At 35.2% G+C, this 27,130-nt stretch overlaps 5 protein-coding genes across 5 annotated transcripts; 2 read left to right on the top strand and 3 right to left on the bottom strand.

The window, feature by feature from the left end:
* Positions 1 to 669: 669 nt before the first annotated feature.
* LOC130728237 (DEAD-box ATP-dependent RNA helicase 8-like) lies at positions 670 to 8,666 on the top strand. The gene is made up of 10 exons (XM_057579624.1): positions 670 to 1,447; positions 2,300 to 2,360; positions 3,322 to 3,556; positions 4,110 to 4,348; positions 4,728 to 4,979; positions 5,064 to 5,244; positions 7,274 to 7,362; positions 7,445 to 7,518; positions 7,603 to 7,728; positions 8,266 to 8,666. The coding sequence occupies exons 1-9, from the start codon at positions 1,092 to 1,094 to the stop codon at positions 7,679 to 7,681; spliced, it is 1,566 nt and encodes a 521-aa protein (XP_057435607.1). The 5' UTR covers positions 670 to 1,091; the 3' UTR covers positions 7,682 to 7,728; positions 8,266 to 8,666.
* A 3,425-nt stretch (positions 8,667 to 12,091) lies between these two features.
* On the top strand, positions 12,092 to 15,550 carry LOC130728238 (transcription factor MYB17-like). The gene is made up of 3 exons (XM_057579625.1): positions 12,092 to 12,506; positions 13,463 to 13,592; positions 14,443 to 15,550. The coding sequence occupies exons 1-3, from the start codon at positions 12,371 to 12,373 to the stop codon at positions 15,059 to 15,061; spliced, it is 885 nt and encodes a 294-aa protein (XP_057435608.1). The 5' UTR covers positions 12,092 to 12,370; the 3' UTR covers positions 15,062 to 15,550.
* Positions 15,551 to 15,643: 93 nt separating this feature from the next.
* LOC130728239 (remorin-like) lies at positions 15,644 to 19,998 on the bottom strand. The gene is made up of 5 exons (XM_057579626.1): positions 19,780 to 19,998; positions 18,172 to 18,222; positions 17,193 to 17,280; positions 16,968 to 17,049; positions 15,644 to 16,021 (listed from the first exon to the last, which is right to left on the bottom strand). The coding sequence occupies exons 1-5, from the start codon at positions 19,922 to 19,924 to the stop codon at positions 15,824 to 15,826; spliced, it is 564 nt and encodes a 187-aa protein (XP_057435609.1). The 5' UTR covers positions 19,925 to 19,998; the 3' UTR covers positions 15,644 to 15,823.
* A 972-nt stretch (positions 19,999 to 20,970) lies between these two features.
* On the bottom strand, positions 20,971 to 24,022 carry LOC130714408 (uncharacterized). Its single transcript, XM_057564310.1, has 3 exons — positions 23,551 to 24,022; positions 22,972 to 23,293; positions 20,971 to 20,995 (listed from the first exon to the last, which is right to left on the bottom strand). Exons 1-3 carry the CDS (start codon positions 24,020 to 24,022, stop codon positions 20,971 to 20,973), a joined length of 819 nt encoding a protein of 272 aa, XP_057420293.1.
* Positions 24,023 to 24,512: 490 nt separating this feature from the next.
* Positions 24,513 to 25,064, bottom strand: LOC130714398 (uncharacterized). The gene has a single exon (XM_057564302.1). It carries the CDS (start codon positions 25,062 to 25,064, stop codon positions 24,513 to 24,515), a length of 552 nt encoding a protein of 183 aa, XP_057420285.1.
* Positions 25,065 to 27,130: the final 2,066 nt, after the last annotated feature.

Genomic DNA, 27,130 nt, shown 5'->3' with positions numbered 1-27,130 from the left:
CTCTGTTGGGTTTCTTAAGTTAAACACTGATGGGAGTTACAGAGAAAAGATAAATGCAATGGGGGGAGGGGGTTTACTTAGCGACTCATCGGGTAAATGGGTCAGTGGCTTCCTGTCCCGTTATATGGAGGAGGATGGCAGCCCTTGCTGAGGCTCTGGCTATGCGATATAGGCTCTTGTTAGCTTGGGATCGAGGTGTTCCAAGACTTATTTGTGAGTCAGACTGTAAAGAGCTAGTCGATGTAGCTGCAGACCCATTTCATGCGCTCTTTCATGTCCATGGGTGGGTTCTTCGTGGAATCCACGAGCTGCTTTCGAGAAGTTGGCGAGTGGAGCTTTCCCGGTGCCGTCAGGACGTGAATGCTGCATCGAATTGGTTGGTGAAGCGGGGGTCCTTTCTACCCGAGGTGGACTATAGGTTGATGGAGGCTCTCTCCCCAAAGCTTGAAGTTCTTCTATTGAAGGACGTTATCGGGTCTATCTAGTTCGTTTGTTTTGTTAATTTTCTGACGTAAAAACTATATGTTTCAACTTGTATTCAATTTTTCTTGTAGTAAAAAAAATTTTAAAATTTTCTATTAAATTAATTAAATAACACCATGAAAATAATGAAATTCCAAAATGTTTTAATTTTACCCTAAACCAAATGAAAATGGGCTATCTACACACAAGAAGAAGGAAACAAGTGAGTGAGTGAGTGAGATGCTTCTACAAAATGAAACATGAAAGCATAGAGTAACCAGAAAAATCCCTAATCCATCAAAATCAAATCAAATTTCACTCTCTTTCTCTCTTCGATTTCTTCACCCTCGCAATCGCTTCAAATCTCTGCTCGAACCAACCCTAAATCAAAATCAAACCCTAACAGCGTTGTAGATCTGTACAAATTTGATTTCTAACCAATTTTCTTCATCCAAATTTCCCCCCAATTTTTGTTGGGTCCTTGTTCATACCCTAAGAAATTCTAGATTCTTCTTCTCAGATTTTGCTAGTTTTAGCCCTCAATCGTAACCCCATTTCGACAAATCATCGTTCCCGATTCAGAACAAACTCTAGCTTCTTTGTACATTTTTCGATTTTGATAACGTAGGATGAACAACAACAATAGAGCGAGATGCCCACCTCCTGGGATCGGGTTAGGTCGAGGTAACGGTGGCGGCGGCGGTGGTGGTTTTAACTCGAACCCTGGGTTTCAACCAAGGCCACATCAACAACAACAACAACAACATCAGTATGTGCAGAGGCACATGATGCCGAATCAACAGCAGTACCACCAGCAGCAGCATCAACAAAATCAGCCGCAGTACCACCAGCAGCATCAACACAATCAACAGCAGCAGCAGCAACAGCAACAACAGTGGTTGAGAAGGACCCAGTTGGGTGGTAATGACACCAACGTTGTTGAGGAAGTTGAGAAGACTGTACAGTCTGAATCTGCCGACCCTAGGTGATTTTTGGTCTTTTGCTTTTGTGTTTCTTCTTATTTTGCGATTTACTTAGATTAGTTACTTGAAATTATGTTGTGTGTATTAGACAGACTCATAGTGATGGGTTTAGTACATGCAAGTTTGTGGTGTTGGATTTTTTGTTAGAATTTGGCATGAAACTTTTTCAGTGAGTGGTTGACTGCCTTAAAGTTTAAGAGGATATGTATAATGTAACAATAGGAGTTAAGCCTATACTATACGGGCGATGTGTAGTTGATGTGGTATATCTGTTATCTCAATGGCTTGGGACTTTGGCTTGCTTTTCCTTTACTTTATTGATGAAAGCAATCTGTCTGCTTCCAATGCGGCTTGTTTTATTTGCTGGTCTAAACTAGAGTGTGGAGACTCTTGGGTGTTTTATTCATTTTTATCTATTGAAGATGGAGTTCCTCGTTGGGATTCAACAATTTTGAAAGATGTTGAAAGTTACACTGGTTCATAAATGGTTGTTGAAACTCAGTTTGAGCAGCAAACCTAATGCCTGACTGCTGTTTTATGAGGCTCTATGTAAGACTACTTTTTTTTTTTAAACATTTTATCTAACGTAAACAAAATTACATTGATTTCTGTATTATGTTTATGCTCAAATGCATAACTGAGTTGATAATATCTAAAATCTATAATTTGTGCCTTGTTGTTGCAAATTTAGTGTGCTGTGTATTGATGCTTGCTTAACTATGAGTGTGTGAAAGGTTTGGAAATGACAACATGTAAAATTCAATTATCTTACTGCTAGATAAAGCTATTATACTGGTTCTTGCCTAAGAAAATAGTACATTCTAACATTTTTCTCAATTGATTTCCTTTGTTAGTTCACAAGATTGGAAGGCAAGACTAAAGATTCCCCCTCCAGATACACGCTACCAGACAGAGGTATGGTTCTAAGCAGTTAAAAAGTAAAAAACTATTATTTTATGATCCAAGTGATTTCATGATAGGGATGGCAAATAGATGCAGACCCAATGGGTACACATATAAATTATTCATAATGTATAACATTTTTTAGCCATCAAATGGGTTCAAAAAAATTAGCGGGTATAGTACCTAATCCTACCCATACCATAATATAATTTTTTTTAGTTATAAATTTATAATTCAAAAGATTCTTCATTAAACTTAAGTTAAATGGTTGTGTAATATTTTATAATTAGGAATTAAATGATTTTTGAATATCTTTTCAACTGAGTTACATTGTGTAATTTTAACCAATGCTATCTTTTGGGTTGAATTTTTGCCGTCAAGGTTAGTATTATAATAATGTTTGTTTTATTAGTTTATCAGACAAACGTATTATAAAAGATCATATTCTCCATTTTGTTATGTTTCTAATTTACTATTTAATTTTTGTTCATCTTTACCAGTATAGAGTTGTTACTTTATTTAATATAACAGAATTGTTTGTTGAAGTTTATTCTTGACATCAGTTATTGCTGGCATTTTGTTGAATCATGTCATTTTAGTACCCTTTGCTCTATTAGACATTTGTTATTGCCATTTGTTTCAGTAATTAGACAATTAGACTTTGTACAACTACAAAACATTTCAACCTTCAACTATATTTTGCTGCAAATTAGAGATCTAGGACGTATACTCAAATTCTACCCCTTGTAAGTTTAGTGGCCTTTAGTTTTCTGACCTTGGTGGTTTGTAATAATTATCCTAAATTAAGTGCTAGATGTCCAAGTGTGAATATATTTCTGCATGATATTCCCACTATCCATTTAAAGGCCTGATAGTTATCATCTAGGGGGTGTTCATTCAAAAGGCGTTATTAGTTTTTCTATAATATTTATGATGGTCTTGACTTTTGGCCTTTATCTATTTTCTTACTCAGGATGTAACAGCAACTAAAGGAAATGAATTTGAGGATTACTTTTTGAAGCGTGAGCTGCTCATGGGAATTTATGAGAAGGGTTTTGAAAAGCCATCTCCTATTCAAGAAGAAAGCATTCCTATTGCTCTTACTGGTAGTGACATTCTTGCTAGGGCAAAAAATGGAACAGGCAAAACTGCTGCGTTTTGTATTCCCGCATTGGAAAAAATTGATCACGATAACAATGTTATTCAAGGTTTGACTTCGTTCACTAACATTTAGCTTTTTGTCCAGAAAGATACTCTAGCTCTGATAGTAATTTGTTCCTGAAAGTTATCCTTCTTTTCCCTATTAAATATTATTATTTAAAACTTGAAATTCCTTTTAAACAAACTGACTTCTTGTGGGTAAATTGTTACTGTTTTAGCCTGGAATTTCATTGCTGTTAAGAATATAAACATGTGATGGGTGCATAAATCATCATGTGAGGGTACTCTAATTTGTTTTTTTTTTTGGGTATCCTATAATTGGTCTCTGTACATATCATACGTAGATATTGCCTGCCACGATTCTGTCTGACCTACAAAGGCTTCTTCTATTTTTCTTCATAAACAAAAACAAATGTGCATATAGATTTTGTCACCAATTGCCAAAGTTAATTAAAAATAGCAAAAGCTAGTTGTCTGTTGATGCATGATTCTATTTTTCATTATCTATAAATATTTCTTGTCTCGTGTTTTTAAATGAGAATTGGTTTGAGGCTTTACTCATCTTTTGTTCATTGCCTTTGTATTTGTTCTGTCATGCAGTTGTTATACTGGTCCCAACAAGAGAATTGGCTTTGCAAACATCACAAGTGTGTAAAGAGCTTGGAAAGCATTTGAAAATTCAAGTTATGGTTACAACAGGTGGTACCAGCCTGAAAGATGATATCATGCGTTTATATCAACCAGTTCATTTGCTAGTTGGAACTCCAGGAAGAATACTAGATCTTGCAAAGAAAGGTGTTTGCATTCTGAAAGATTGCTCTATGCTTGTTATGGATGAGGTAATTGCAATTCACCTAAAGTTTTCAAATTTATATAGCATCTGCCATCTGGTTGAGAAGCATTAACTGTTTGATAACGTTGTTATTTAAAATAGGATTAAGATGAGGCTTAGAAATTTTGGTATTGCCTGATATCTAGAATTCTAGATTTGTTTCTATGGTTTCTGTCTACTGTCTACTCTACTTGGATAAGGATATTGTATCCTTGTGTTGTCAAGTTTAGTGGAAGACTGGAAGCAACAACTTTGTTTGTTGTATCTCCGATTTTTGTTTTAAATAGTGAGCAGAATATCTTTTTCTTTATGTCTTTTAACATTAGTAGCAACTTCAACAGTGACAGTTATATATCAATCTGAATCTTTGCATAACTTTCTCTCAGGCTGATAAGCTTCTCTCCCCTGAGTTCCAACCTTCAATAGAGCAGCTGATTCAATTTCTTTCTCCTAACCGTCAAATCCTGATGTATTCAGCTACATATCCTGTTACTGTAAAGGACTTCAAGGAAAGATATCTTCGTAAGCCGTATGTCATTAACCTTATGGATGAGCTAACTCTGAAGGGTATTACACAATTCTATGCATTTGTGGAAGAGAGGCAGAAAGTCCACTGCCTAAATACTCTCTTCTCTAAGGTATAAATTTTTTATGTTAAGATATTCTGGATTCTTTTTATTTGAGAGTTTTGAATACAATAATAATAATGGCTGCTATTCCAGCTTCAAATAAACCAATCAATCATCTTCTGCAATTCGGTGAATCGGGTTGAACTCCTTGCCAAGAAAATCACAGAACTTGGATATTCATGTTTCTATATTCATGCAAAAATGTTACAAGACCACCGTAATAGAGTTTTTCATGACTTCCGCAACGGTGCCTGCAGGAATCTTGTTTGCACTGGTACGTTGTTGGATCTTTAGCATCTTACTATGAATGAGTATAATGAGTGTTTCTTTGTGTTGATTGTGAGCAATGCCTATCTTCCTATCTGTGGCTTACTTAAATATATAACTTTCTGATCACGTTGTCCTTTATTTTCTGATATCATCACCTTTTCTTTTAGAAATCAGTCTTAAAAGTGAATATTAGTATATTTGTATTGCTCGAGTGCTCTGGGGAAAAGAACTTAATTAAGCGATAAACACTTATCACATAAGGGCTTACACCTAAGCTTATGTTAGAAACTTTTTGAAATAAGCACAAAATATCTTATAGGCTGGTATAAATATTTATTCTCAAGTTAATCTTAACAGCTTATGGAAATAAGCTTTTGGCTTAAAAGCACATTTGGTCCCCCACAAATGCGAATTGTGCAAAATGAGTCCCTAAACTATTTATTTAGCATTCTCAGTCCCCCACGTTTTCTCCTGTTACCACAGTTAGTCCTTCTGTTAGATTTTGGACGGTTTTTTCTTATGTGGATTTTTTTAAATGACTTGGAGGAGAGAGAAGAAGGTTAGTAGGAGAGAGGGCACGCATGTGCCTTGCACGTGCCCCTTTTCTTCATCTTCTTCATCCCAAACCCAGAATAAACCTAAAACCTTACATTCATCAATGCATCTAAAACTCCTAACATTTAATCTGCAACCAACAACAAAAAATGCCCAGCCCCATCTTTCTTTCTATGAAACCAATATGAAAATAACCACCAATCCTTGCAGATTCAGATTTCGACCTTTCCCCTTTCTTCCAGATCCAAATTCAACATTTTCCCTTCCTCCCAAATCCGTTTTGAAGATCAATCGGGCTTTTCTTTCTGATATTTTTTTTTCATTTTTGGAGAGGCCCCCATCCACCGCTCCATGTGAACTACTTCACGCATTGTACAACAGAGAGAACCCCACTCCAATTTTTTCTTCTCCTTCTTCCCCAATTTTTTGTGAATCTTTCTCTTCCACTCCTTATTGAATTGGGGTTTGTTTGATGGTGTTTCTAGGTCCAAGGGAGAGGGTTCAAAGGTACCCAAAACTTTGCAATCTGGATTGGTGTTTGTTCAATGGTGTTTCTGGGTCTTAGGAAGAGGGTTCAAAGGTACCCAGAACGAGATCGAAGGAGAAGAGGGGTCGAAGTTACCTAGAACGTCGCGATTTGGATTGGGGTTTGTTAGATGTTGTTTCTGGGTCAAAGGAAGACCAAGAGAGATTGAAGTACCCAGAACGAGATTGAAGGAAGATGGTTCAAGGAACCCATAAATTTGTGTTCAAAAAAAAAAACTATCTTGTTAGAAATTTTCGTTCACGGTAGAATTTCCAGCCTTGGGCTATATATTTTTGTATTTATTGACTTGCTCTTATAGAATATAGATGATGATGTTTTGGAGACAAATATGATGAACGTGATGGTGAATCTTCATTCATATGTCTATGAGTTTTTTATTATGAATTTGTGATGGAAATTGGGATGTAGATAATGAACGTGATGATGGAAATTGATATTTGGGTTTTTCTGGGTTTATGATGAAGAAGATGAACATTCATCATGTTTTTGATTTTTTTTCTTTTATTTTTTAATCAATTTTTTAACAGATTCTGTTAGTTTATAGACGGAAAACTAAAATTGCAAACAGAGGGTAATGTCGGGGACTAAGAATGCTATTTTTAAAGTTTAGGGACTTATTTTGCACGATTCACATTCGTGGGGGACCAAATGTGCTTTTAAGCCTAAGCTTTTTTTAGTGTATAGGTAAGTCAAAGCTATTTTCTTAAGCTTACCCAAGTGCCTGCATTAGTGCTAATGCTATAAGATAAGCTCAAATAAGCTCTTCTAAACGTAGTTTAATTCATTGATGCGTTGATGATACTGGGTGATAATGTTTATGAATATTTGTTGCCCATATTTCCTTAATTGAACTTGTTAGATTTTGTTTTCTCTTGATATTTTTTCCTATTAATAATGACTTCTAATTTTTCTCTCTTGTTTTGAAACTCAGATCTTTTCACTAGGGGAATAGATATCCAAGCAGTCAATGTTGTTATTAATTTTGATTTTCCCAAGAACGCAGAAACTTATCTGCACAGGGTACGCTTGATTTCTGCTTTCTTTCTCCTCTACCCTGACAATGATTCTCTGTATGAGTTCTTATCTATGTTCTGTTGTACAGGTTGGTCGTTCAGGGAGATATGGGCACCTTGGTTTAGCAGTGAACTTGATCACCTATGAGGATCGCTTCAATTTGTAAGTATATCTGGTTGATCTGAATTCCAAAGATATCTTCTGACTTTCTGTAGATCTCTGATGTATTTTCATATATTTGTCCAGATATAGGATTGAACAAGAGCTCGGCACTGAAATAAAACAAATTCCGCCACACATTGACCAGGCAATATATTGTAGATAGTGTGGCAATTACCTGGGTTTATCCACAACCGTGATCAACGACGATGGGTGAGTGATAGTTAACATTTTCCTTTCATCTTTATAATGGCTCTACTTCTTCCTAATAACGGCTGTCTGTCTAAAAGTGGAATGGATGTGCATATTTTTATTTGTAAATGACTGCATGTTGATTTCATTGGAAACGTTGATCTTACTCATGAAAGGAATTTGGTGAAGGAGTTCATAGTTATATGATATCCATAGTAACCCGTTTCACTGCCTTTAAAAAAATCTATTTTCATTTCTTTAAGAAGAACTAGGCAGAAATTTGACCAACCTACAAACAAAAAGCTTAGTCAATTTTCTTTTACAGGGACTTCCAATTATTAGCAGTATATATGGTTCCTGTCTTTAAATTTTGATAGGAACTGAAATTTATAGGGAAATGTATAGAGGAATGGAATTCAAATATTTAGTTCTGTGCAGTGGCGGCTTACGCCTATTTTACTAATTTTTCCACTGCAATTCAATTCAATTATTTAGTTGCAACTGTTATTGCTGTTGCTGATTTCTGTGTATGTCTTTTTGTGACTGTCACGCAAGCAGGTGTGATTGCGCTGCCTGAGGTTGGACTATGAACAAAATTAGGGCTACTTTTCAGACCCTCTGTTGGATGGTTTTTGGTTAATTCTGCTTTTGAGAGCACTGAGACATTGTTTTTAGGACCTTCAGCAAGTTTAATAATGGTTTTTAAATGCCAGGATGCTATGTCCACTTTGGGTTTCCATGGATTACTTTTCCGGACAGTGTTTGTCAGTAACTCTTCTTACTCTCGTTTTGTCAATAATCCTTGAACTGTTGAGGAATGTGCCTCATGAGGATGTCCCTGTCTATTCTGTTATGCTATTTTATCTGTCATTGTGGGTTCACTTAAGCCATGAGAATTTTCACTTTTTTTGCTAATATTGTGTCACATGGTTCATGGTAATAGTAGTTTATTCACAATATCTTTTGGCAATGTCTTTGAGCCAGTTAAGGGCTTGCAAAGTAATTTTGCAATTGTTCATTGCTTGAGGGTTAGTACTTAGTAGATAGTTGTACCTTCAATGGCAGCTTTTGATATTCATGGATATGTTTTATTACTCCATGAGAAGCTTTGGTTAGAATGCAGCATGTTTTGCAAAATATCCACTTATCTTAAATATCATTGGTCCACCTAGGACTAGGTGATTTAACCCAAGCTTTTCCTAGGGTCATTTAGACGAGCCCTTCCTTGTAAGCATGTTTTGTAAAATGAAATTCCAAAATATTAACAGAATTTTGGGTGAATTAGTTGTTGCTTTTCATTAAATATGAATGAGGCTATGAGCATTATTGTTAGTTTAATACTTAGTTTGAAGCATTACTTGCAAAATATTCTTCACAATAGTTTAGTCATTATTACCTTTCTCTTTTTAATATTTGAGGTCTGCCAAGAGATGAGAAAAAGTTTGTACCACTTTTGAGCTTGAAAACGTAGTAACAATACTGGTGCGAATTACCTCATCAGGTTCTGTTTTGTATGATTGTTACTCTCATGGCTGACATGTAGATTTAAAGGTTTTATTTATTTTTTGTTGATTGGTATAGGGTGTGCTTAATTGGTTAGAACTTGTATATTGGGTCAGGGTACCCTTTGTATCTTTTCTTAATTCATTTTTTGGCCTATGAAAAAGAAGTTTTATATTGGTGCCAAAAAAGGGATATTAGATGAAATTAAATATTTATTTATTTTAAAATAAGTAATGCATATAGACGGCAAACCAGTTCATGTGAGAAACTGCTACAGCACTTTTGATGATGGCCTAGCTTTCCTGAGGTGTTTTGACTGCATTTATTACAAGTAGAACAGTAGTTCATCAACACTTCAAATTGACTCACACTTGAGTGCGATATGATGTAAAAAGAGAAAAAGGAGTGATACGATAAATGATAATATGAATTACAAGAGAGATAAGTGAAAATGATATGGAAAATAAAGTAGTATAAATGAATTATTACTCTTATAAGCTAGTATTTGAATAGAAAGAAAAAAGTAATCCAAAATCTATGATTACAAGATAAATAACAAACTTAGTGATTTTTTCTCACTGTAATTTTCCTCCACGACATTGAAACTGTTGTAGGCTGGTTTTTATTGACCATTCGTTCAGTTTTGTCTCTTCATCCACCTTTCTGGATTTCACCACTTTTACCAGGTCATACCAGGTCAACAGTGTGTTCAGCTCAAACGTCAAATTTTCAGTTACTCAATGTGTCACCCTTCTTTTTTAAGATCCTGCTTTTCAAAAATCACAAGTCAGCATCCTATGATAATTCAAATGAGTAATAGACTGTTAGGTTAACCCCAGACTCCGGGGTTGAGTCATTTCATCCCATTGATGTTTTTCCACCTCAATATATTAGTCCTTAAACTTTTTTATCAAAAAAAAAAACAATTAACTGTACCTTTTAATCATGGACATGGAGTATTGAAATTCACCCTCGAACTTAATGACTATTTATGAGTTAAATTATCTTTGAACTAAAAACAAAATTGAAAGATGTCATTGTATTCTATTTTTAGCGAAGAGAAAAAAAAAAGCAAGGTTAATTATTTTAGACATTGCAATAAGGTTAAGAGTGGATTTTGCCCTATCCACATGTAATCCCACCTCTTTAACACGAAAAGTCAGTACTTTGGGGAATAATATTACCTAATTCAACCACCTGCAAAAAATCCTGCATCATGACATTGACAGCAATAGATTGGGCACCTTGACATCAAACCGTGAACTTAACAATGAAGCAAACTAAATCGCTTGAGCTTCCACCCAAAAGAAAAATGCATGCTCGACATTACATATCGGACACACATGACCAACATCCAACAAATTCCTTTGAAGGAAATCACATACTGAATTATCCCCAAAATTGCACGTCAAGAAAGCTCATTACATCGAGGAACATAAATGTTTTCCATAATTTTTTCACAACGGAGGAGGAAGTGACGTCTGTGAAGAAGATGACGTCGTGGACAAAGAATCATGGTGGTAATAAAATCATGTTGAAGATGAGATCAAGAGGCTTGATGAATGTGGGCTAAAAGTTGATATAAAAAAAATTTTCAAAAAATACTATTTGAAATTTTTAGTTTTCAGAGGAAAAAAACATCAAGAAACCCACTATAGCAGGTCAGATTCCCCTTATATAACTTTACACAACAAAAAAGTTGTACATTGTAGACAAACCCTAAAAGTAAAACCAAAGTTCTGGAGGATTGTTGAATGCGCTCGCACGTGGCCTTGGTGAATTTTCTCTTGTTCATGTTAAACGCCATTGTAACAAGGCCGCTAATTTCATGTCTAAGTTTGCTTTATCATCTTGTGATTATGTATGGTTTGTTGAGGGTCCTCTCGGTCTAGGTTCAATTTTGTTAGATGGTTCCCTTCATTTTATGATTAATGAAATTGGGTTCGACCGTAAAAAAAAGACCAAATACTAGTTTAGTGGTACTCCCTCCGGTCCTATTTATAAGCATGAAAGAGAAGAAAAACTTTGGTCATTTTTATAAGAAATAAATGAAAGCTTGAGCTATATTAATTAATTTTTTCCAATGATGCCCTTATTAATTCTAACTTGTAAAATGTGTCTCATTAATTATTCTCTCTTTTTCCCACTTTCCAACACTAATAACAAAGAGTAATTTTGAAAGTTTATTTTGATTCAAGACAAATTTAATGCATTTTATCTAATTTAACTACATTTTTAAACTATGTGAATTTTTTTTTATTGCTTATAAATAGGACCGGAGGAAGTATTTCATTTCCTGGTGTGTTCGTATCCTGTGAATGCCATTAATTGCACCTTCCGATCCATTAAATGTTCACGTCCTCCTCCTTTAACTGTCCGTGTTGGTTTTTGATCCTACACTGACTTTTCTGGAACAGAATCCTCCATTAATAACTTCCATTTTTCTCAACTCTGTCTCTGCCATTAATGCAATCACTATCATCTTGACTACTTATGTGCAAAATGAAAACCAAAGCAAAATCTACACCCCACCATTATTAAACTCTCTTTCACGGTTTGTGCAATTATTTTTTTGTCTCAATGATGATGCAACTTCTCAATGCTACACAGCACATGCATTCATTGCACAAACCAGCTTGAAACTCGCTGATACTGCTTGCAATTGCAAAGCCCCTGTCCAATAACAATGCCACCTCAAATCCCTTCAGATAGATAAAGGCATCAAGAATATTTGTCTCCAAATGATGTTTCATTTTCTGCCTCAACTTGTGAAATTATGTCACAAGTAGTTAAAAAAATGTATTAAAATGCATGGATATAACATTTATAACCTTTTGATGGTTTTTATTTGACGTGACAATTTCATTTATGTGATAGAAAATGAGACATCATTTTAAGACAATAGATCGACTTTTTAATCTCGCATAAACATCCACCTTTTTTAACATCCATGTGCTTCTCTTTTTATACTCTCATTCATTGCTTTGAGTCTTCATCATAGTGCTTTATGAGGTGTTTCTTTAGTGTTGGAAACATAGAGAGGAATTATCTGAAGGTGCGAACTTCATTTAATAATGGGAATTCTGCATTTTTTTCTTGTTCCCTTTACTTTGTTAATGTGATATTGCGGTGAGTGCTGGTGAAAATTTGAGAAAGAATAATGGGAAGGACACCATGTTGTGACAAGAAGGGTTTGAAGAAAGGACCATGGACAGCTGAAGAGGATGAAGTTCTTACTAATTATATCAAGAAGAATGGTGGTCATGGAAGCTGGCGTTCTCTCCCCAAGATGACAGGTTTTATCCTTTGCCTATCTCTTTTGCATATAGCCTCTGAAGAATTGATTCTAAAGACGGAATCAATTCTGAGATAAAGCTTATGTGAGTAGATTTTAGGTGCCAAAATAACTGTAGGGGAAAATAAGTTGATTCAGCTTGCAAATTCATTAAAAAATTACAGTGAAGTTAAAATCATAGTAAACAAAAGCAAAAGCAAGTTCTCTTAATTTTTACTTCTGTCCACCATGATTTTACTTTTTATTATGGTTTTCAAACGAGTTTACAAATATGAATAAGAGTTACAATAAATATGTTACATAAAACTCTCTAACCTCTTTTTGAAATTGGCTTTATTCCTTGTTTCTAAGTGACTTGGATGATTTTTGTGTGTCTCAATAATGGTGGCATATTTTAACCACTACTGATCTATTAGAAGTTTAGAACAGAATGCTGGGGTTGAAGAATAAGAAAGTTTTTATCTTTGGCTCTACTTAAATAGTTAAATTCATGGTAATATTTAAAACCCTTAAACAAGTTATTTGATGCTATCACTCTTAACTTCTTTGTCTCCTACTCTTCTTTATTCATGTTCTTAAAAGTTAAAAGGCAGGAATAATATGAAAGGAATGTAATTTGAAGTACCAGACAAATTTAATGCAGTGCTTGGAGAATAATTATATCATGTTGTTGACCATTTTTTTTCTGTTTTATTCTGTCTGTATATAACCAAAATTTTAGCTTCAATTTTTATTGATTGTAGATTTCAACTGCAGATAAGCTAGCCACCAGTCATGCTGTGACTCCTCAATTTTGCACACTTAGCAAAATTTTGTTCTTTAATTTCCTTCTAACAATGTTATTTGTCAAACAAACAAAAGAAAATATTTGATTATTTTTTCTGTTTTTCAACCTGATACATAAGACCTTCATCATGTTCCTGAGATTATGAGACTGTTTTTTTTTTTCCTTTTCAGGTCTTCTTCGTTGTGGTAAGAGTTGCCGGCTTCGGTGGACAAACTATCTGAGACCTGACATTAAACGTGGTCCATTTACTCCTGAGGAAGAAAAACTAGTCATTCAGCTTCATGGCATCCTAGGAAATAGGTAAACAAACTCAGCATTTGAGTGCATGATGTTTGGATATACGAAAACGCTAAAATCATAATCATAATGGACAGAAGTAAAAGATAAGAGAAGTTACTTCTATCTATCATGATTTTAGCTCACATGATATTTTACTGTGCATCTAGCATGAGTTTTTGTTTTCTACCATACCTTTTCTTTAGGTAGAGAAGTATCCATTTTTGTCTTATCACAAATCCATGATGTTTACATTCCCCTACATGTGCATACAGAAACAATACGCAACAAATGATGAATATATATTTATATGTTCTTATTAAGCTTTTTTGGTCCCATAAAAATATCTTACTTTGCTGTTTTGATTTTAGACTACTTTGTAATAAAATCAAGATAAGGTGCATTATAGCCCGTTTGGATGCCAATAAAAAAACTTATTAGAGTTTATTATTTAGTATTTTTTTAGTAGGTAAGCTCCAATAAGCTTTAATAGCAACAAGGGTTACATGTTTGATTACCCTTAAACAAAGTCTCGGTTCGAGTCCTGTTTATATAAAGAATTTCACTAAGAGGCTAGTCTAATAGAATGTGAATGTTTTGACTCGAACATAATTGTCTCTCGTGAATGATACTTCTATTTGGAAAAAAAAAAAAAAAAACTCTTTTGTTATATGCTACAGTGAACTTACAAGATAAGATCGGATAGTGATCCGGCATTAAATCTTCACCCAAAATTTTAAGGTAATGCGTTTGTGGGTTTTGACACTAATACTGTCTTTGGTTAACTCTTTCTCTTATTACTTGTACTTCAATGTTCAACATTATATATGTTATAATTTTTATTTTGAGTAGACAAATTTCACAATGTTCTCAGGTGGGCTGCAATTGCCTCTCAGCTACCAGGAAGAACTGACAATGAAATAAAAAACTTTTGGAACACCCACTTGAAGAAACGTCTCAAAGCCCTGGGTCTTGACCCAAAAACCCACCAGCCCAACCATGCACCTTCTGCATCATCTTCCATTTCCACACGCCACATGGCTCAATGGGAAGGTGCAAGGCTTGAAGCAGAGGCAAGGCTTTCAAGCCTCAACACCACCAAAACAACTCACCACTGTGACCACTTCCTCCGCATGTGGAACTCTGAAATTGGAGATTCATTTCGCAACTTTCACAAGCCAGATCATAATCAAAACAAGAACATTAACAGCTTCTGCTTGAGTCCTCTTTCTGCAGGATCATCTTCCAACAAATGTGACTCAGTTTCTGCTGTTACTACTAATGCTGCTGACCCATTTGGATCCTCAAACAATGCTGTGAAACAAGAGTTGTTGTGTGCTGAAGAAGATGTGGTTCAGCATCATGGGTCTGATTCATCATGCTCTAATGACTTGGAGGACTCATCAGACACTGCTTTGCAGCTCTTACTAGATTTTCCTATCTACAATGACATGAGCTTCTTAGAAGGAAACTCTTTTGTTTGTCCCCTCTAGCAGGGATTGAAACTGCGGTCGCAGTCGTGGTTGCTGCTACATCGTGGAATTGTAGACAAATGTTGGTTAATGCGACATCAATTGCAGTCCTAATGCCAATGCGGTGACTCTAAAATCCGTTTACGCTACCTGCATTTGGGATTGCAGACTACAATTTGAAACCGTGCCCTTTAGTGTGTCTGCTTAAAGTTGTGTGTTTTTAGCTTTTGGTTTGATGTTTTTGTAGTGTTGAAGAATTGTTAGAATTAGTGAATGTTTTTTATATACTTGGAAAATCACGGTGAGCTAAAATGATGGTGGACAGAAGCAACTATCCTTAGTAGTTTTTACTTCTTTCCACCGTGATTTTACCTTCTCTAAAATATTCTACTGCGTATCCGAACATTTTCTTATATGAGTTTGTGAATGGTTGAACATAGTGGTTATTTATTAGTTGTGAGATTGAGGATTTTGTTCTTGTTAACTTCAGTTTTATTACAAATAGTAAATGTGAAAAACAAAAAACAACCATAGAACACAATTTACTTGACAATAATTTGAGTAATTTTGATATGAAAAACAACCATAGAACACATACACACATCCAAATGAAAGATAGATTTACATAAAGCATTTAAAAAAATTTGTTTTTCTGGGGACTATTTTGTTTTCTTCTTTTTCTGCACACAAACAATAGTGAGAACAAAACAACAGGAAAATACATACAAAATTTGCAATTACAAATTTATTTGATTTGGACATCAAACACAAGTTCAAAAAATTTCAAAAGCATCCCAATACTGGCTTCTTTGGAGTGGTTCCAGTTGCACGGAACTTTGCAGCCAATTCCTCTGCCTTGAGAAGATCTTCACCACGCTTGGCTTCAATCATGGCTCTCCTCTCCTCTGCTTCCTTGTGAACTAAGGCTATCTTGTTCTTCATTTTTTCACCATATTCTGCTTTCTTTTTCTCCAATCGTTCCTGTATAAACAAGGGGTTGTTAAAAGTTGCATGCTAACAGTTCTTGCATGTTCATTTGAATCTTCTTCATTCACAGTGCACATGACAATAATATTTGTTCTTCCACTAATTCATAGCACATGCTTATCTTTTGAATGAAAAGAAAAAAAAAAGGTCCCTCAACTTTGTCTGTACCATTTGTCTATATGGAAGAATTATCAGGATCAATTTTGAAAGTCAGAAGCTATTCACATAAACTTCTCCCTTGAATTGTTTCTGACTTGAGAATCAATTGTATAAGTTTTATAAATATGCACTAAGTAGTATTGGTACCCTGGATGCATGAAGTTTCTTACTTCATTAATGTAAGCATCATTCTTTGTTAAGGAAAATTTCCATTTAGCATAACAGATGTTTGATATCATTTAAGGAAAGTAAAATAGTTGGATAAAAACTAGAAGTTCCAAATGTCTTGCAAGAACTAGGCAATGAATGAAAAAAAAAACAAAGCAGTTGGTAAATTTTCACATTAAATAAGTAGAGCTGTAACAAAATTTATGAATATTTTATAATGAGAGATAGATACAAAATTTCATTTATTATGATTTGTTAGGTGAAATTTCAGCATTTACATGATCCTTGTATTGACACTTATGCCTAAAAAAGGTGGGACACACTAACAAAATGGACGACTATTTATCAAAAAAGAGTAACAAAATTTTCACATGATTAAATCATGTGATGTGAAATTTCAATAAGAAAATTTATATCATGAAATCTATTGTTCATCATGAGATAAACTTTAGCATTTTGAATTTACCACATTGTTTGATATTTCAAACAGATAGACTACTTTTCCTCCTGATCCAAAATATGTAATGTTATTATGTAGATTGTAGCATGTATATTAGAAAAGTATTTTCATCATGTTAATAATTAAATAGCTGAATAACAGGCTATGCATTACCTCAATTTTTCTCAGTTGAGCTTCAAGAGCTGCCTTCTTACTGTTTTCCCATGCAACAACATCAGAGAGATTCTTTTGAGCTCTGTTAACCAATCAATTAATTTCTAAGATTTAGAGATGAATCAAAAACACTACTTCCAAAAAACATTGGAAATTTGTAGTAACATAACTTCTTCCATATTCTAAGCATTAAGCATTTACAGCATCACAATTGGGTAGTCTTACTTGTTCTCTGTTTTGCTTTTTTCACTTTCTTCCCATGCCTTCACATAAGACAGTCTTTTCTCTTTCTCTAATTCTGCCAGAGCAACATCTGCAAACCACAGATTTACACAAGTCAATCATTGCTTATAGAGAGACATATGCTATGTGTAGAAAAAGTGATTGTAAACCAGAATCTCTAGATATGGCATTTATAAAGAGATTACAAAACAGTATTAGTATTGGCACATATTTATGTTACTAAGGAAGAGACAGAAATTTGCCGGCTAGAAATCCTTGTATATATTTGTTATGTGTACTTACATGATAGCGGTGAATCTAAGAGTGTGTATTTGGATTGGCGTTTTCAGAATTGATTTTGGCAAAATTGATTATAGTAAAAAATGAGTAGAAAATGAAGTAATTTATGTTTGGATACATTACGGAAAAAGATGTGGCTTTTGTAAGGTAATATTGTGAAATCTCAAAATTGATTATGTTCAACACAGAAGTTACCCTCTCTTGCTTCTAGCAGAATTGATTTTAGGACTGAAATTAATTCTCCAAAATGACTCACAAATATATATTTGTTATCCAAAATTGATTTTACTCTATCAGAATTGATTTGAAGGTTCTCCAAAGGGGAATCAAACATGCTCTAAGAGCTCCAGATACTAATGCATAGCATATTATGTTCAGATACATTACGAAAATAAATGTGGTTTTTGACTTTTGTAGGGTAATATTGTAAAATCTCAGTATGTTCAATGTAGAAGTTACTCTCTCTAGCTTCTAGCAAAATTGATTTTAAGACTGAAATCAATTCTCTAAAATGACTTACAAAAACATCTATATTTGTCATCAAAGATTGATTTTACTCCATCAAAATTGATTCTGAGGTTCTCCAACGGGGAACCAAACATGCTCTAAGAGCTCCAGATACTAATGCATAACATATTAGGTTAAATGTAAGAGAAATATAAAAGTAACAGTCAACACTAACCCCTATCGAGGGATCCTTTTGAGCTTGGTTTGTTTTCAGGAACTGGTGTCTCTGTAGTCCAATAAAAAAAATAAAATTAGTAAACCAAACAAATGATATGAAGAAACCAACTAAATCAAAAGGAAAAGTATGGATATCAGTTTAACACCAACTTAATTAGTAGAAGTTGATGCCACTTGATTTATAACAGGACCTTTACTTAATAAAGGAGTACCATAATTGTCAAAGGCAATGAAATAAGAATGAAAGAATACATTCAAAAAGAAAACATTTGAAAATAAGTAAAGTGTAAAGATGCCAATAATGCAGTCTTTCCTTCATTATTGGATTTTAATCATGATGCCCACTTTCTTATTATATGCAATAAATTAAACACAGCTGGATATAACTCCAAAAACAGTTCAGACTAACTTTGCATACAAATTAAAGCATCGTTTTGCCAGAGTGGAACAACAAACAACTTTCCTCACACCATGGAACAAAAAATAATTTCTTACAATCACATGGAGAGCCTAAGAAAATCAATCAATTATTGAGACATGAAAGAGACTCATCATTGATATGTAGAACATTTTTTTGTTTGTTTAAACCAGGTATCAACCATAGAAACAATTATGTTTGAGTCGTGTAGGACCATTATAGGCGGAAAAGTTCTCACAACCGAGGATTTGATGTAGCTACATTCACAGGGGTCGAACCTGAAATCTCTACTTAAGCTAAACAATCACATGCCAATTGATCTACACATTTGATGGTTGTATAACAATATATTTTGATGAGCGAAATTGCTAAGGGGATAAGCCTAAGTAGACCTATAGGTGGAAATGAATTACTTATTATAATAAAGGAGCATGAATACAGTTAGTTTGACACCCAAAGTATAGCTACATATACATTCATGTTGCCAAAGTAAGCATTAAATAACAGAAGCAACTTTTGCAAGCCAAAAAAACAGATCATATATAGAAATAAGTGAATGGTGGATACCTAACTATTGACCCCATCAAGAAAGTAAATCATACACAGCATACAGATCTGATAAGGAATGCTTAATAGTCACCCACTTTAGGTAGTAGACACCCATCATGAAAAAAGACTAAGGAAGCAGAATTGATTATGGAAGAAGCTACTAAGAATTGATTATGAAAGAAGCTACTAAGAATTGATTAGAAAAACTTGAACCAAACTTACAGATGTCTAAAAAATGGGATTGATCAAATAATTGAAAGAAATGTGAATAAGAATACAACATCACTTATGAGAGCTATATATGATCATAAATAGACCTTAGAAATGAAGGAAATAAGCCAAGAGTTGAAATTGAATCTCTGAAAGAAATTGAAAAATGACAACCTTTCATTCAAAAAATTCAATCCATCCTTAAACAGCTATCAAAGAAGAGAATCAAGACCTTTGCAAGTATTGCAGAAAGTAACAACAAGGTTCACACTCACACCAACTCACTTCACACTGGATAATCAAAATCAGATTTTGATGAAAACCCATGAATTTTTCCACCGGAAAACAGTCATAGACAAAGAAGCATAAGAGAAGCAGTTAAAGAAAATAAGATAACGTGAAATTGAGTGAATAGCAAAGAAAACTCACTCTCAGGTACAACAACAAGAGCTTTGGAATCATCTGCCGCCACCTCCGGAGCTTTCTTGGCTACGGCGTCGTTTGATGGTGGTGGCACAGCAGCAACTGGAGCCGGAGTGGTGTCAGATTCCGCCTTCTTTTGTAGCTCAGCCATTGATGCTAGCTTCGAATGCTCAATTCAGAGAGAGAGAGAAAAACAGAACACAGAAGCAGAGTGAAAGAGAAACAGAGGAAACGTTAAAGTTATATATGGTGGACCCGTTGCGAAGTGATTGGTTTCTATGGTGCTAGCTGTAGGGGGACATGCAAGATTTGGAACCGTTGATTATGGTCATCGACATCATCGTTCATTAGAATCTGTGTTTTTTTTTTTTTTTTTTTATCTTGATCAAGGTATCCCACATCCGACAGCCGTGAGATTAATCTTTCGCCCCACGGTTAGCGCACTAAGCGGTAGGGGGCTGATCAAGAAGTTTTTTCTATTCGCAAGAGTTGGGATTCAAATATGTGTTATTTGTGAATTTCTGAAAACTAATCCTTTATTTATTTAGATTAGAGGGGGAGTGGTCCCTGAATGATAGCGCAAGTGGTAAGAAGAGGGTAATATATGGGTTGAGGAGGGGATGATTCAGGGATCAATCCCTAAAAAGTGTAATTTATCTTTCCGATTTAATAAAAAACTTAGTGATGAGGGTCACAACTTAGAGCGAGACTAATATTGACCCACGGACTATGAATTACCCTAGATCGTCATTGATTAGTTTTTTGTTTTTCGAGCCACCTAACATGTTCTAAGCTTAAAACAGTTTATAAGAAGACAATAAACTATTTACATAAATTCTCTCGAACATATACATACGTTTTTATCCTATAAAATAAACACAACTAAACTCTTGTGAATGGGGTGCCTTAGTGTTAACTAATCGGATGATGATCCAAACTATGAACTCAAATAGAATGGGTGATTTTACCTAATCATTCCTTTTGTTTGAAGAGAAAAAGTTTGATGCACCGACGGTGTATCAAAATTAAACTCTTGTTTGAATTGGTAAATTTTATAAGTAGTATTAGATTCAACTCTACCTCAAAATTATCTTGGTTTTATGAGTTGTTCTACTTTTTATAAACACCTATTGTTAGTTTTTCGATGTAGCAAAAAAATAAACATCTATTGTTTACATCTTTAATCAATGTGAGACCTTAAGATACTCTATCACGCTCAAAACTAAATACCGGGAGTGTAAAAATTACAGGAATAAACATATGTCGACAACTCATATATAAGGCCTCCGATAAACTTATCTAGGATATGTTCAAATACTATATTAAAATTTGAGTCAACCCTACCTTAAAATCTGACTTTTTAAGGTAAAGTTAGACCAAACTCAAAACCTAAAAATGTGATATGTAAAATGCTTTCTAAGTCGTACCCATCAAACAGGTTAAATCCCATTGAATGTTCAACAACTATTGGGTGATAATGTCTAATGTCCTAATTATCCCTTTATTAAGATGGATTTTTGAAAGAGTTTTACATTAACATATATGGACTACATTAACATATAAGAGCCATTGGCATTTGAAAACATTTTGAGTTTATTTTAATAATTTTTTAATTCGGATTATAAAGAAATATTTACATATGGATGTGTGTAAAATTTTTTCAATTTATTTTAATTATATTTGCAAATAAACTTATCAACGATCACTTATATGATAAATGTTTATTGAGTTATGATATATACGCACCTCTCCACTTCTTTTCCACTTTCATTTTCTTTCTATTTATCTTTTTTTTATCAATCAAATAAGTGAAATCACATATCACATATTTACTTCCTCTCTCCTTTCTTCTATCTCTCTCCCTCCACCTCTCAACACCTTAAAAATGAGGTGTGAAGATATAATTATTCGTGTTTATTTTCCTAAATTGGCAGAGGAAATAAATTCACCCATGTTTTCAAAGCTAAGAATTTGTTTTAGAATAAAAGTGAGGTTGATTAAACATTGATAATGATAAGAAAAAAGTATAATTTTTGATAAGTAGTAGTTTTTTTTTTTTAATTTTAAGGTGAACTTCTTCTTTAGAAAAACAAAGAAAAAATATAGTTTGAGTTTGAGTGATAAGTAAGACCTTTTAAAGTTGAGTAATAATTTTAAGGTGGTTGTTGTTGTGAGTTGATCTTTTTATTAAAGATCAGAAAACAGAGGGTTGTGATTCATTGACGGTGGATCCGAAGAGGGTATAAGGAGAAGCAAGAGTGACTGAGTGCACCCGAACATTGCTCAATTATGCCGACATGAGATCAGAGCCACATAAAAGGTATATCTCTCAAACACAGTGAGATTGTGTTGTCTAATTATTTTGGCAAATTTTATTAGAATTCCCAAAAGCCAAAAGGTAATGCTTAAAAAAATTAATAAATTAATAAACGGATACTTTTATTAGAAATGTAATATGTAATATTTAATATATGAGCCACATTACATTATCTGGTTTCTTAACACACTATTCAGCACTATTCTGCACTATTTCTGTGGGCCCGTACTGCCACATCAGACTTAAGAAACTCCTAAGGAACTGGACCAGATTTTGCTCCAACCCATGGTTTCTTAAATTACTATTTGAAGGGTCTCACCCGTGTCCCACCATACAACATAAATTAATAATATTTATTTTCACACAATTTAGATTTAAAATTTAATACTAAATCAATTAAAAAATAATTTAATTAATATTTATACGAATTTAATTTAAATTTACTTAATATTTAAAACAACTAAATTTAAATATCGACATATTAACTTAAAATAAAATAAAAAAGTACATTGTGTTTTTTATAGCAAAAACAATTTTATTGAATGATAGAAATAAAGACGAAATAAAATACATGACAATGAAAAATAAAGAACAATACATTTTAAATGAAATACATAATAACACATGAAGATTAATTTTCATTATTCTCGTTTTCGGGAAGCTGCCAAATATGCTCCACCAAGTCTGCTTGAAGTTGGTGATGGATTGACCTTTCAATTTGATGTGCTCTTCTTTCCAAGATATTTCTAAAAGCGGGAATAGGACCACTTAATACTTCAGCATCCAATATGTCATTATTGACCTGTTCATAAACAAAATTACCTTGGTACGTGTTGCGCTCATCTTCAACAATCATGTTATGCAATATGATGCAAGCATACATTATTGACTTCATGTCATTCGGATGCCAAAAGCGTGATGGACCACGAACTATTGCAAACCGAGATTGGAGAATGTCGAATGCACGTTCAACGTCCTTTCTTGCTGCTTCTTGTCTTTTGGCAAACTTTTGCCTTTTTTCTCCTTGTGGCATTGAGATGGTCTTCACAAATGTAGACCACAGGGGATAGATGCCGTCTGCTAGATAGTATCCCATGTGATACATTGTTCCATTCACGCTAAAGTTCACCATGGGAGCATTTCCACTCAAAACATCATTAAACACAGGAGATTGGTTTAGCACATTAATGTCATTGTTAGAACCTGCAATGCCAAAAAATGCATGCCAAATCCACAAGTCTTGAGATGCCACTGCTTCAAGCATGATTGTGGGCTTTCCATGATCACCTCGAGTGTATTGACCTTTCCACGCAACTGGACAATTTTTCCATTCCCAATGCATACAATCAATAGAACCCAACATACCTGAAAATCCACGAGACTCCCCCATTGAAGTAGGCGGGTAATGTCTTCATGGTTCGGGCGCCTCAAATATGTTTCACCGAATACTGCACACACACCTTCTACAAAATTCAGGCACTCAATTGCAGTACTTTCACCAATTCGAACGTACTCGTCAACACTGTCAGCAGGTGATCCGTACGCCAACATACGAATAGCGGCAGTGCACTTTTGTAGCGGTGTCAAACTTTGTCTTCCAACTGCATCAACAGACTGTAAAAAATACGGGTTATGAGACCCAACGGCGTCTACAACTCTGAGGAACACATCCTTTCGCATTCGAAACCTTCGCCGGAAAAGCTCCTCCGGGTATACAGGATTTTCAGAGAAGTAGTCCATCCACAACCGCTCGTGCCCAGCTTCACGATATCTCTCTATCACTTTTCTTGTTCGCTTGGGCCTAACAGTGTTCGCATGTTGTTGATAAAACTCCATCTCCTCCTGCATCATATCTTCTATAGTCGTGTCATTGATAAGTTCGTCAATGACAACGTCGTAAATGTCCCATTCGACCATATTGTTTGGATCCATTCTATGACACAATGAGAAACTATCGGTGTAATTTTATAGGAGGAAGACGATATGAAAGAACAAAAGAACTTTGGAATGTTGAGATGAGTGAAATATGACATGTATAAATAAGAGAAACAACAAGGCTATATTCTCCAACGGCTATATTCTCTAACGACTATATTCTCCAACGGCTATATTCTCCAACGGCTATATTCTCCAACGGCTATATTACTCAACGACTATATTCTCCGACGGATATATTCCCCAACGGCTATATTCCCCAACGTCTATTTTCTTGAAATTACAACATTGATGAAGTACACAGTAAGAAAAACTCGAATATTGAAATTACAACATTGATGCAGTGCACATAATTAGAAATGCTAAAATTACAACACTGATGAAGTACACATAAGTAGAAATGCTAAAATTACAACACTAATGCGGTACACATAAGTAAAAATGCTAAAATCACAACATTGGTACACATTAAGAAACACATCAAGAACTAAGACATTCCTAGTTCATTCATGGCGTATTGACATAGGCGTTGATGCGCTGCTAACTGCACCTCGTTCATGTTAGATGTGTCCTGCATAAGGATATCCCTGTATTCCTTAAGCAACTTCGCCTTCATAATTTGGGTTTTTTCCTTTTTAATTTTGGTTTTTTCCTTCTTCATCTCTAGTTCTTGGGTCTTCAGCTCCTTGAAACTCGCCGGTAAGTCTATTTTAGCATTCCCGATGGCTACCATATCAGAATTAAGAACATATAACGGCTCACTTGAAGCAGTGTCTCCTACTTTGGCTATCCTTTTGATATTCTTCTTTCCCTTTGGGCGGGTTGCTAGTTGTGTGGCCTCATATTCGTCACCCTCAATTGATGCACTCGGGTCAGACGATGTTGCATACGCCCCATCTCCTGACTTCTTCTGTCTCGTTGAACTGGTTGTCATAAATGTTCCATTCCACTTTGGTTCATCTTTCACCAACCGCCAAGCATTCTCATGTTTGAAATCTTTACCCGTATCTACGTGATATATGGAATGCGCCGTAGCCATGATGTCCTTATCTGAGTGTCCACTTTTCCAATGACTAGTAGCCTTGTTGTGGCAACCGACAAATATTTAAATATCAGCATTCAATTTAGAAAAATGAGACTTCAAGGAGTTTGCTGACCTCGAAGGATAGGCAGGGTCGCGGTACTCCTCATATTGGGCTTGGATCCTATCCCAAAACAATGTTGACTTTTGATCATTTCCCACGACCGGATCGGTAGAAACGTTGAGCCATGATTGAAGAAGAAGTATATTATCTTTACCACTCCATTTGTTGCGTTTCTTTCCGGTTTCTTCAAGCTCAATATCATCTAGACCCCGTTGAGTAGAAAATTCAGGCTCATCAGGCATAGCCTCACATTGTGTATCTTAGACTTTTGAACTGCTGCTACCAGTAGGAGGTGCTTGGTTTTGAAATTGGTATTGTGGTGGATACACACAATATTGTGGATTGTTTGGATAAGGCATTTGTGGTGAATATGGTCCCATTTGACATGGAGGTTGGCTTTGATGGTGGAACGATTGTGGAAACATTTGATATGAAGGATTTTGAAAATTACCACCGGTGTGACGAGGTTGGTTCTGAGGGTGACACATCTGCGGAGGTTGACTTTGTGGTTGATACATCTGCGGATGTTGGTTTTGTTGTTGGTACACCGGCATAGGTTGTTGACTTTGCGGGTGAATCATCTGTGGAGGTTGGTTTTCTGGTGGAAACATAGGCGAAGGATGCAAACCTTCACTTGTAGGAGGAGTTTCATTTTGAAGGAGTGGATAATATTGCTCAAAAGAATTATTCATTTTGAGAAATTTGAGAATTTTTTGACAAGAGAGAAATTGTGGGAGTAAAGGTTGGTGTTTCAAATGGTCTACTGCACTATATATAAGCTGGAAAACTAAAGATTGATGAAAAACGGTAAGAAAACCGGTCAAACCGGTTAATTCAAAAAAAAATTAAAAAAAAAAGCCCAAACGGGCAGAAAACCGGGTCCAGCCGGTCAAAACCGGTCTGGACCGGTCCCAAACGGTTGGATGACCGGCTAACCCGGTCATCCACTATAAATACTCCCTTATCACTCCCTCCCTCATTAACCCTAGCCGTTTCCCCTTTCTTCTTCCTCTTCTCTTCTTCCTCACGGCCAACTCCTCACCACCTTCGACCCGCCACCTCACCGCCACCAAACCCTTCTCATCGCCTCCTCACCGCCATCAAACACCCACAACCTCAAACAAAACCCACCTCTCCGCCACCAAACACCCACAACCACAACTAAAACCACCTCACCGCCACTGACCCGCCACCAAACAACCTTCACCGCCACCAAACCCGCCTCACCGCCTCCTCATCGCCACCAAACACCCACCACCGCAACCAAAACTTACCCCAGCCGCCACCAAAGCTTCAATCTGGACCCAAATCGTCCCTCAAGCACTGGATCGGAGACATGCAGGCCTTCCACCCTCCGCCACCCTCCGCCACCGCCACCAGATCGGAGAAAAACAACCGGATCAAGCTTTCCTTACACCCTTCAGCTTCTGTGATTTTTTTTTTTTCATTTTTCTTTGTAAAAATTTAATCTTCTGAAGCTTTGTAATTATTTTCTATTTTTATTGTTTGAATAAAATTGTAGGTAGTTCATGCAATCTGTTTCTACTATTTCTTCCCTCTGAAATCTGTTGGAAGTGAATGTGAGAGAAAGTATGATATTTTAATTAAGAAACTGATAAAGCAGAGTTGCTTGCAGAAGCAACTCTGCCCACTTTTCCTTAGCTAAGGAACTGTAAGGAACCCTGCTCCAATGGGTAAGAAACTGGCCCTTGGTTTCTTAGCACCTCCAACCTGGTTAAGAAACTAGCGTTGGAGTTGCTCTTAGTCCTGAATGATAGCTTATATTGTAAGAGTTGAGGACATGTGGGAAATCCCTGAATTATATAATTTATCTTTCTGATGTAAAAAAAATATATGAGCAATATTAAATTTGACATTTTAAATAGTTTTTACTCTTCAACTACTCTCTGATGGTAAGGTAGGTAGAAAATGAAGTAATCAACCATCATTGCAATTGTCT

This window comes from Lotus japonicus, chromosome 1, assembly GCF_012489685.1.
Source record: "Lotus japonicus ecotype B-129 chromosome 1, LjGifu_v1.2".
Classification (NCBI taxonomy): domain Eukaryota; kingdom Viridiplantae; phylum Streptophyta; class Magnoliopsida; order Fabales; family Fabaceae; genus Lotus; species Lotus japonicus.
The sequence above is the reverse complement of the archived record's forward strand: the minus strand, read 5'-3'. Positions and strand labels throughout refer to the sequence as shown.